At 54.7% G+C, this 11,768-nt stretch overlaps 1 protein-coding gene across 1 annotated transcript; it reads right to left on the bottom strand.

Annotated features, from left to right (window-relative positions):
* Nucleotides 1-9,291: 9,291 nt before the first annotated feature.
* LOC131415089 (palmitoyltransferase ZDHHC19-like) lies at nucleotides 9,292-11,379 on the bottom strand. Its single transcript, XM_058556531.1, has 5 exons — nucleotides 11,311-11,379; nucleotides 10,667-10,894; nucleotides 9,989-10,240; nucleotides 9,568-9,684; nucleotides 9,292-9,363 (listed from the first exon to the last, which is right to left on the bottom strand). Exons 1-5 carry the CDS (start codon nucleotides 11,377-11,379, stop codon nucleotides 9,292-9,294), a joined length of 738 nt encoding a protein of 245 aa, XP_058412514.1.
* Between the last annotated feature and the right edge of the window lie 389 nt (nucleotides 11,380-11,768).

Genomic DNA, 11,768 nt, shown 5'->3' with positions numbered 1-11,768 from the left:
CCTAAGGATTATAGATATTCCAGAGGGAGAAGAGAGGGAGAAAGGAACACAGAGCTTGTTCAAAGAAATAATAGCTGAGAATTTCCCAAACCTGGGGAAGGAACTGGAATTACAAGTAAAAGAAACTAATAAAATTTCTAATGACACCAGTCTAAAAAGACCTTCTCCAAGGCATATATTAGGAAAACTGGCAAAAGTCAATGACAAAGAAATAATGTGAAGGGCAGGAAGGCAGAAGAAAAGAATCTGCAAAAGAACCCTTAGCAGGCTTTGAGCAGATTTCTCAGCAGAAGGCTTACAGGCTAGGAAAGAGCAGAACGATACATTCAGAAATCTGAAAGGTAAAAACTTTCAGCCAACAATAATCTACCGAGCGAAAATATCCCTCAGATATGATGGAGAAATAAAATCTTTCCCAGATAAACAAAAGCTGAGGGAGTTCCTCACCACAAGACACCCACTCCTAAAAGAAATGCTCAAGAAGACCCTCATACCTGAATAATAAAAAAAGAAAGGGTTTGAAAGCTGTGAGCGAGGAGATAAATGGCAGACAAAAATGACCATGACTTAACATTACTTTAAAAATGAATTTTCATTTAATTAGCAATGACCAGGCTCAGCCTGGGACTGGGTGAGTGGCCAGTATAGCCGGAGGCAGGACCCAAGAGGTGCCACCCTGATGACCAGCCGCCCAGCTCTTATCCTGGCAGGGAGGCAGAGGGACGGGCAGCAGGGCAGGGTGGGACTAGGCCTCCCCAGACTCTGGGGCCTGGCCTTCCCAGCCTCCTGCAGAGCTGGGGCTCCAGCAAGCGCCACTCCTACACTCACCCCATTTCATGCATATGCCCCTCCAGGCCTTGGCCCACGTTTCTGGATGCTCCTCCGATGAGGCCCAGGCCCACACCACCCCCAGCACTCCCATTTAGGAGTGGGCCTGAGAGCCTCTCCTCAGTGTTGGGCAGCCTGGGCTGAGCTGTCCCCTCTGAACACACACAGACGGGAGACCCACACAGATTCATGTGCCACATGCACACCTGGGCTCCGGGGCTCAAAAGGCCTCATGCCCCCCTGCCCTGACCATGCGACCATGGACTGCGGGCTTCGCAGACAGATGAGGTTTCTTCAGCTTGACTCGTAAATGCAGGCCCCAAGAATTGTAAGGGTGGCCACTGAAGCCAGTGAAAGCAAGGCCCAAACTGGGCTGCCTTTCTGCCTGTCAGCGAATATCCTGCAGCCCTCCCCAGAAACCCACGGTTACCCCTGAGTGGAGCAGGATGAGAGCTGAGAACAAGCTTGCACCCCAATGGAGCTTGGGACTGGGGAGACCTGGCACCACGGAAAAGGGAACACAAAAGAGCTGCAGTTCCTAGGGTTGAGCGAGGCTGGCCAGGAGCCCAGGGAGCCAGAGCCAAGCCCTGGGTGAGGCTGGGCCTGGACACAGCGGGGCCTGAGACCACCACAGTCAGGGTGGGAGGAAGAGGGAAGGGCAGCCTCCACTGGGACTCTTCGTGTAGAGAACCGGAGCCATGGCCTGCATCGGAGGTCACCTACCTCCCCAGTCTGGGCTGACACTCCCCAACGATGAGCTCCTCCCCCAACACACAAGCTCGGGCGTGCACACACAGGCACACAATGTCCACGGGCCCGGGGCTGTTCATCTGGCCCTTCAGCCACATCCTGCCCTCTCGCCCTCACCATATCCTGGTTTCCCCTGGACACCAGGGGGACAGGAATCAGTGTGGTGGTGCCCATCCTCACCTCCTAAGGCAGCAGTTCGGAAACTTCAGGGTGGCAGCATCACACCGGGCACTTTACAAATATTCACATTCAGATTGCAGCCCACCCCAACCCCGAGTTTTGGAGTCGGAGCCTGGGGCCCAGGAATATGAGAAGGTGGTCCTTGGAGGAACACAGGGTGGTCTGTTAGCAGTGTGAAGGAGAAAATAACCAGAATCATACCGGCTGCATACACTGTGTGCCTACTGTGTACCTGGTGTTTACATGAACCACCTGATTTCATCCTCATAGGACCTGCCAGGAAGGGACCATTATTTCCCACTCTCAGCCTCACTCACTGCCCACTGGAGGATTCACCGTTTGACATGGTTCCCTCCTCCTCTCTGCCCCTACCCAGAGGTCTGCTGGCTCCCAGAGTCTAGGACACGCCCCCCCCACCGCCAGACACAGGACTAGAACCGGCATCTGACTCCCCAACAGGAGGGAGTGACCAAGGTGAGACCCACTTGGAGGAATGATGCAGGGTGGACTGTGATGGGGCACACCCCACTCCTCCACTTCCCTGTCTTGAGGCCGCAGGAGGGCACACTCCTAGCCTGAGGGCCAGCCACAACCCACACAGGAGCCTCCTGTGCTGCCAGGCTGGAGCTGGCCAGGCTGGGCGAATTCCCAGCAGCGCGCGCCCCCTGCAGTCAGACAGGGTGGCCGCAGGGCAGAGGCCAGGACTTGGCTAGGCCGACATCCAGGCACTGCTGGGTTTTCTCTTCCATCATCTCCAGTCCTCGCTTTGGTTGTTATGGTTTCCCCGTTTGAAGGGTGAGAGAAATGTTCAGTGTCTTGCACAAGATCACAGAGCCAGCCAATATTGAACCCTGGCTGCCCCCACCCCGGGTCTTTGTCTCAGCCCCCAGAGGCCCCCTCACCGCCCCACTCCCTTGATCCCAACACACAGTGCAGCAGGGCAGCTGTAGGAGGCAGGCAAAGGGTGTTTAATGGGCTTTCAGGGGTCTCGGCACTCTCGCCAGGGGACTGGGCAAGGATAGGGCTCAGAGAGCCTCCATGAGGGGCTCAGGAGGTGAGGCTCAGGTGCCGGGTCTCCTGGCATCTCCGGGTGCAAATGGGTGAGAGGCAGATCGAGCCGCCTCTGGGGCCTGAGCAGCAGGGGCCACACTGGGCCGGCCGGCGTGCATCTAAACACAGAGTGGAGGAGGTCAGCTCTCCAAAGGTGCCGGCCCCACACCGCATGACCCACCAGCTCGGGAGCAAGAAACTGTCCAAGGTGCCACCCCCCTAGGCAGAGCCAAGGGAGTGGGCAGGACCCACAGAACGTCACTGCAGGAGCCCTGTGGGCGGGGCTTGTGAATTACCTTCCCCGCAGCAGTCCTAAAGCTCCACTGCCACCTGTTTCAAACATTGAGCTTCAGGTTAAAAGTTGCCCGTAAATAAATGAATCCGCCCCCCAAAATTATTGCCCACTGGCCTAGTCTCAATCCTCATTCATGGCTAAGGAAACTGAGGCCCAGAAAGGGTAAGGGACTGGCCCAAGGGCAACGAGCAAGTGAGTGGTGTGGTCTCTTCCCTTTGTTTCTCCAGGGACCCCTGGTGTAGTCTGCAGGCCTGTGACTCTACTTTCAACGCTCCGCTGGCCTATGATCCGCCGCCCTCGAGCTCGGAGTGTTCCAGCTTCAGCACCAGCGAAACATGGAGGGGGGCTTTCCCTAAACCTGTACAATCTTCAGATGCCCTTTCCCAACACGACGGGCGCATGCGCATGTGTGGGCACAAACACACACACACCCACACACACGCCCCTTACCTCCTGGAGGGCTGCAGCCTCACCACTCCCTGGGGGATCCTGCCCTGCTTGGTACAGATCCAGAGGTTGGACCTGGCGGCCAGACCCCAGCCCAGGGAGGGCTTCGGGAATGGGCATGGAGGGGCACGTCGGGAAGTGCAGGTTCCGCGTGGGCACCCAGTCAGGCCCCACCACTCTCTGCAGCCCGACAGCTTCGGACATGTACCTGGGGAGCAACAAGCCAGATGGAGGTGGTCGTGACCCGCCTTGCCTGGTGCCCCTCATCTTAGGCAGGACAAGGCCCAGTGCTCGGCACCACGGGGAGCTGGGGCCTGTCTCATCCAGGCTGCAATGCCCTCTACCCCATTTCTTGGGGCAAGAACCCACAGAGGCAAGGAAGTGGGGGCTCCAAATGCTCCCACAAGGCCCTGGGGAAAATCCCAAAACAATAGGAAGAATGAGCGGAAGGACCTGGGAGCTCTGCTAAGGGGCCAGGCGAGATGACCCAGCTTCACCCCACCCCACCAGCCCCAGGGCCACCACTCAGGCCTCTGGTTTGCCAACTCACTTGGGTCCCAGCGCTGCACAAAGTGTCCAATACCAGTTTTTGCCACAGCCAAGGTCGAAAGGGTTGTGTCCATGTAGGTATTGGTACTAGAGGGGGCGAGGGTGGGAAGAGGAGCTCAGATCAAGCAGGACTGGGCAGGCCGCCCCCACTGCCCTCCCTGAGCCGGTCAGCTCAGCCCAGGGCTGCAGCAAGACTCCAAGGGCGGGGAAGCCGCAAGGGTCAGCCAAGGCCTCCCCCAACCCACTTCCGAGGAGCTCTCTCCACGCGACCCCTGGCCCCGCACCCCCAAACCCTGCCGCCTCAGGGATCCCTCCACCACCTGGTACCCCCTTTGGCAGCATCCTCCCCCTCTCTGTCTCCTTTGGCCACACACATCCTCCTGCTGCCTCCTTCCAAATATGCTTTCAGATCTGCCTTGTTCTATCAAGCTGCTCCAAAGACGGCTCCACACCCCGCTCCCCCTGCTTGTCTGCTTTCCCACCACTCATTACTTCCAAACTTGTGCCTTCACTGAATTTCACTATCTGGAAGGGCAGTGCTTTCGGGCCCAATCATATTTCCTACCCAAACTCACATGGCCCAGAAATCGGGGTTCAAAGTCGTGAGTGCCTAGTGCAGTAAAGGTCAAGACGAAAGTTCAAGTCCTCTCCTGGACACACTTGACCCAGCTCTCGTCCTCCCCGCCCTCCACCCACCAGCCTCATCCCCTCCTCCTCCCCAGCGCAGGCCGACTCTCACCCCGACTTCAAGCGCCCTAGCTACAAAGTGCTGGTCACGACCGAAAGGGGCCCAGGAGCACATCCGCCCACCACCAGCTCTCCTGTGTCCCATGCCCCTGTCACAAAGACGTTGATCTTCAACACTATTCTCCACCAAAATGAACCAGGACCCCAGGCAGGGCAGCTGAGCCCTGGGGGAGGAAAAGTCAAGACAGCTCCAGAATGTCCCATTGTGGCCAAAACCAACACCAACCATTGTGAGAGTTTGAGTTCTGCGTCCTTTAGGGCGTTTAAAGCATTTAAGGGAAACTAAAAGCTTAAAAGACTTTGGTTAAATTTACATTCAAAATTTCAAATTTAGAGAAATATATTTTCATTCATGAGATGTATATGGAGCATAGGAAAATGCTGATTGTTCAGTGCTTCAAGGAATGATAGCTGTTGAAGGAATTTGTAAGAACTGACTAATACAGCAGAGCACCGTGCTCCCCCACATGGCCCCTCTCAGCTGGGAACGGAAGCCAGCAGCTCTGAGCTTCCCACACTGTCCCCTCTCACTGGCTCCAGACCCGGGTCTCCTGCTCCCATTGCCAGTCTCCAACGCCCTCACCCTCCACAGGCCCAGAGCAAAGTGGGCGTCTTCTTGTCCCGTCTCCTGCCCAACTCCCTGCTGCCTCTGCTCTCTCGGTTCTTCCCCAGGGTTTATGGCATCAGGCTTCTCCCTCTCTCTCTTTCTTTCTCTTCCTCCCAAAGCCGCATGCATTCCTTTGTCTGCAGGTTCACTCTTTGCTCATAAATATTTTGAGGCTTCAACAATGTTCCGGGCACTGCGCTGGGGACAGAGGACACACCACGAACAACAAAGCCAGTCGTAACTTTCAGGGTGGAGAGGGCAGCTGGGGGTGGCAGAGCAGCAGGGAGAGGGGATCAGCGAGAAGAGCAGGCAGCCTAGGGCAAGACTCCACGGTGCAGGCCGAGGAGCATCAGCCAGGTGAGCAGAGGGAGCGGGACCCCGAGAGCCTGGGGCAGGCCATGGCAGCTGCGTTCCGTTCCACATGGGGCTGTGTGTGGCCAGGAAAGATCAGTCTGAGGACTGCCCGCTGGCTGTGGCCTCGTGGAGAGCGCAGCATCACCGTGACAGTGAGGACAGAGGCTGAAGTGGGATGAGGAAGGTGAAGAACGATGCTAGTGAGCACAGCCAACTCTGTCAGAAACTCCGGCTGTGCCGAGGGGAGAGTATGACAGTTGGAGTGGAGGCCTGTGACGTTAACGGAGATTTGCTTTGTTTGTAAGATGAGAGAGACATGAAGACGTGGCAATGATGATGCCGAGGAACGGTAATAATAACAACAACAAAGTCTAGGACACTTACTTGTACCAGCCATTGTGCTATGTGTCTTACACATATTAACCCATGCGGCCTCCTTTTACAGATGGGGAAACTGAGGCACCAGGTGGCCAAGCAGTACTCCTAACATCTCCATGCTGGCATGTTGTGGAGCTGGCAAGTGAATTTACATGGTCTGGCTCCAGAGCCCTTACTATGAACCACTAAGCAAGTGGCCCCAGCAGAAGCTGCGGTCAGGGGAAGCAGGCGGGAAGGGAACGAAGTGGAGGTGTGTGAAGGATGCCTGAAATGGGATCTGCAGGTGATGGGAAAGAGCCCTGCCTGTTGAATCACAGAGTGCAGACCCCAGTCGGGCTTCTTAAGGGTGGAGACCCCGGACTGGAAGAACCCCATGCGGAGCAGTGCAGGGGGCGCAGGGGTTAGGTCCCGACCCGAGGCTGAAGAACCATAGGATGTGGGAAGGGACAGTGCTGCCCAAGAGAGGCTGAAATGATGGACTGAGGATGGAGAGAGAAGGCATGCAGACAACAGGGGGCTGATGAGGAAGGGATGAGCAGAGGCGTCACACGGGAGCTGTGAACCAAATACGGGGGGAGCGATGGAGTGGTGATGGGAAGGATGGGAGGAGGTGGGCACAGAGGGCTCCTCTGTCCTTTCAGCTGCCTCGGTGTCTCCAGCCCCTCCCTCATCACTGTGGCCCACTACAGTCTTCCTAAAAAAGCCTTTACTCAAGTCCCTGTCCTGCTGAAGGAAACCCACGGCAAGGATCTCCACTTTTACCACTCCACCTGCCACTGTAGCGGAGGGCCGAGACAGTGCAGGAAGACAAGAAAAAGAAATAAAGCCAGACACGCTGGAAAGGGGGAAATGAAACTGTCCTTATTCACAGATGACATGAATTTTGAGGTAGAATCAACAAAAAGGCTACTAGAACTTATAAGTCAATCCAGAAAAATTCCAAGATCCGAGACAAACATACAAAAGTCCACTGTATTTTCTAACAATAGTAAGCAAATGTAAATTCAATTTTGCAAAAAATTTATAAGAGCACAAAAAACAAGGAAATACTTAGAAAACATCTAACACAAGGTATGCAAGCTGTATATGCTGAAAACTACACAACACTAAGGAAAGACATCAAAGAAGACCTGAATATGGAGAGGTATCCCATTTTCGTGGATTAAAAGATCAATACTGTTAAAAGGTCCATTTTCCAAAGCGGTCTATAGGTTCAATGCAATCCAAGTGAAAATCTCAGCAAACTTAGTTCTAGCAATTGACAAGCTGATTCTTAATTTATATGGAAAATCAAAGGAACTAGGATAGCCACAAGAACTCTGAAAAAAAGAACAAAGTTGGAGATGTCACATTGTGTCATTTCAAGACTTCATAGAAAGCTACCAGTGAAGACAGTGTGGTAGTGGCAACAAAAGAGACAGTTCAGAAATACACCCACATCTATATAGTCAATTGATTTTTGAGGAATGTGCAAAGACAACTCAACAGAAAAAGGACTGTCTTTTCAACAAATGCTCTTGGAACAACCCACACGCAAAACTATAAGTCTTGACTCATACCCTGCTTCATATCCAAAATTTAACCCAAAATGAATAGGAGGCCTAAAGAGAAAACCTAAAACTATAAAACTTCTAGAAGAAAACATAGGAGAAAATCTTGGTGACCTCGGTTTAGGCAAAGATTTCTTAATTACAACACCAAAACACAAGCCATTGAAGACAAAACTGAAAACGCTCTTGATCCAAATTGAACACTTCTGATCTTGGACAAATACTGGCAAGAAAATAAGGTCAAAGGCTGTGAAAAGACTGCAAAACACGTAGCTGAATCTAGCAGATAGAAAGAACTCTTTAAATCTAATACTAAGAAGACAACATAATTTTTTGAATGGGCAAACGATTGGAACAGACATTTAATCAAAGATATACAGATGGCAAATAAGAACATGAAAGGATGCTCAACAGCATTAGTCACTTGGAAGATGCAAATTCAAACCACAATGAGATACCACTACACGTGTCTTAGACTAGCTACAACGGAAAATCAGAAAACAAAAAAAGGTGACAATGCCAAATGTTAATGAGGATGCAGAAGCAACTGGATTTCCCATGCACTGCTTGTGGGAATGCAAAAGGGTACAGCCATTTTGGAAGACAATTTGGCACTTTCTTATCAAGTTAAACATTCAGTTACTGTCTAACCCAGCAATGCCACTCTTAAGAATTGACTCAAAGAAATGAAAACTTATCTTCCCATGCCTGTACACGAATGTTTATAGCCACTTTCTTTATGATCACCAAAACCCAGAAACAACCCAAATATCCTTCCGTTGGCAAATGGATAAGTAAGCTGTGGTACATCCATATGAGGGAATAGTACACAGCAAGAGAAAGGAGGAAAGAACTCCTACGGGCAGCAATGTCGAGGAATCTCAAATGCATTATGCTAAGTGCAAGACACCAGACTCAAAAGGCTATGATTTCATCCACACGAGACTCTGGACAAGGAAAGACAAGACGGATAGAAGACAAATCAGTGGTTGCCAGGGGCAACAAGTATGGGGAGAAACCCACTACAAAAGGGGCTTCAGAGAATTGTGGGGGGTGATGGAACTGTTCTAAATCTTAATTATGGAAGTGGTTGCAGGACTGTATGCATTTGTCAAAACCTAAAAATGGGTGAATTTAACTCCATGTTAAATAAAAAAACAAAACCTGTCCTGCCTTCCAGGTTTCCACCGCACCAAGAGAAGGCTCCAGCTGACTTTCGTGCCTTTTCCATCTGGCCCGAGCCCAGCAGTCCACTTGATTTCTCATCCACTTTCTGCTCCAATTACAACTGTCCCCTCAGCATCCTCAACATTCCACAAACTTTCCGGCTTCCCTGCCTTTTTGCAAGCTGTGCCCCTGACCTGCAACGCCCTTCGCTCTGCCTTCTGCCCCCAAACCCTCTACACCGCGGTCCTCTCTGAACTCTCCATTCCCTCTGAGTCTGCGCTGCGCTGCACAGCACAGGGCAGGCCCCTCTCTCAATGTGCACGGGCGAAGGGCGGGAGATTCTCTGACTTCAGGGGCCTTATCAACAGGAGCGCAGGATGGGGCCTCCCTCACCTCCATGCCCGGCCTTCAAAATAACGGATGCGCAGCCTAGCACTCACTAGGCCCTCGACACAGTGCACCTGGGAGGGAGAGGGAGCCCCGAGCCCCTAGAGGAGGTGAGATCTGAGCTGAATCTGGGCCTCAAGGCCTCACGAGGCACCTTCAAGGGAGGTCAGGCCATGAGGACCAGGGCGGGGGAGAAAGGGCGGAAAGTGTGGAGGTCCTGAAGGCCCAAGGTGACCGCCCAGAGACCGCTTTCGTGGCGCCCCCGGAGACCCGCGTACCTTGTCCTCGTAGGAGCGCTGGGCGGTGCTCACCGACCTGGCCTTCATCAGCAGAAGCACCAAGAGAGGCACCAGGAAGCCGGCAGCGGGGACCACTACGACGATGCTGCCCACGAGCTAAGGAGCTGTGCCCGCAATGGACCTCCCAGGCCCGGACCCTCACCCCGACGCCGGCCCTGACAGACCCGCGCACGACCAGCCAGTCCATCCTCTCCCCACCCACCAACCCCTGGTAAACCTCACCCCACCCTGCCGACCTGGTCTCCGTGCCGCCCTCAGCGTCCTCCATCCAAGACCCCGCTAGATTGCCCACGCACCGCAGTGCCTCCTAGCCACACCCATCACCCGGACCCTACCACCCTCCCCTGGTCCAGACTGGTCCTCCCCAGGGGGTTTCTCTCTAACCCCGCCCACCACTCGCCCGCCCCCGGGACCCCGCCCTTCGGCTGTCCTCGCCCTGCCCACAGCTCGCCAAGTGGACCCTGCAGCCTGGTGGATACGCGATGACCTTGTCAATGGAGAAGGGCAGGTGGGTGGTGCGCAGGAGGAAGACCATGCAGGTGACAAGCATGGAGCCCAAGTACAAGCATAGGCACAGGAGGAGCAGGATGAACAAGCCCAAGTTCCGGTGACCTATGCAATTGTTCACCCACCTGCAGTGGTGGTCGAAGTCCTGAGCGAGAGGGAGAGGGGGCAGCGTTCTGGACACCAGAAGAGGACAGGTCAAGCTCCCCGGGCCAGGCCTACAGCCAGCCGTGGGGCCCTTGGGCATCTAGTGTCAGCCAGCCCTGGGGTAGGACAGGGGTGCCTTTCCTCCCCCTGGCCTGACCAGGCTCAGCATAGATGTCGATGCTCCTGGGCGTGTCAGCACCTGGGTCGGCAGGGGCCAGCCTCCCAGGACAGGTGCAGGCAGGGAGGCAGTGAGCTGCATGAGTGACCAAGAGTGGCTGGGAGTTACTGCCACCCTTGGCCTTAGCAGTCCCGGAAGTGGTTTGAGGTCTGCTACTGGTCCCCTGTGCAAGTGGGCCTCCTGGTCCCAGGCAGGTGCAGAGCGGGTGGGGGTGTGGGCCAGAAGGGGGCAGATGAGAGGGGCGCTCACCTCCACACAGATGTTGCACCAGGGGCAGTGGTAGGTCCGCGGCGGGCGGTGGAAGCAGCACTGTGGGCACCACTGCAGGCGGAAGGCTATGTGCTTCGCCCAAACCACACGCACCGTCCTGGGGCCCTGTTCGTTGGAGCCTGGCATGGGAAGAGGATTGGGCAGCGGCAGGAGCCCTTCGTCACACTGCTGCTGCCGGGGTGAGGGCCGCCCCGCAGCATCACTGGCCTAGGCAAGGAGGTGTGCAGGGGAATCCTAGTCCGCACTGAGGAAGCTGACCAAACTCAGAGAGGCTGGCAGTCCAAGGGAAGGTAGACGTCCAGCCAGAGGACTTCTGTGAGAACGCAGGCCTTTGGAACTGTCAGTGATGTAAGGAGTGTGTGCAGTGGGAAGGAAGAAGACACAACTGAGTGGTTGCCAAGAGCTGGCTTCTCTTCCCAGCCTGCCCTGGCTCTGCCTCCAAGGCAACTGGAAAGCCTCCAGAATCCTGTTGTACCGCATCTCGGTGGCTTGGGAAATGAAGCAACAGAAGCAGGGCCCAAGTGAAGGGGATGTGGGGTGACGGGGTCTTGAGGCCCGAGGAGGGGACAAGGGAGGAGCACTTTAGGAATCTTCCCTGCACGCAGGACCCTTTAGGGTGCTACCTCCTTCTCCCAGGGGCCCGAGAGCTCACCTTGGTGCAAGATACCAGGGTCGGAGATGTTTAGAAACATGAGAATGCCGAAGGTGAGGACGAAGAGGGGTCCTGTGACAACAGGAAAGGCCCACTCCCCATTCTGGGCCAGCCATCTGCAACTGAGACCAGAGCAGGACTCAGCGCTGACCCTGGAGTCCCAAAGCTCCACGCGGGACTCACTCCACCTGGTCCGGACTCACAGACCTCAAAGCCTGCTCTAAATAGCCAGGGCGGTGACAGACCCAGAGCGGCTCCACCAAATGTCACCCAATACTCCTAGCCACCAACAGCTCCCAAAGGCACCAAGCACTCTATGCCTCTGTGCCTTTGCACATTGGTTCCCACTGCCTAGAATATCCTCCCTTCCCTGACGCCTCTTCTGCACTTCCCCTGTCCGGACTCTCATGATCTGTCTTCCTTTCTGAC

Source organism: Diceros bicornis, chromosome 15, assembly GCF_020826845.1.
Source record: "Diceros bicornis minor isolate mBicDic1 chromosome 15, mDicBic1.mat.cur, whole genome shotgun sequence".
NCBI classification, from domain to species: Eukaryota; Metazoa; Chordata; class Mammalia; order Perissodactyla; family Rhinocerotidae; genus Diceros; species Diceros bicornis.
The sequence above is the reverse complement of the archived record's forward strand: the minus strand, read 5'-3'. Positions and strand labels throughout refer to the sequence as shown.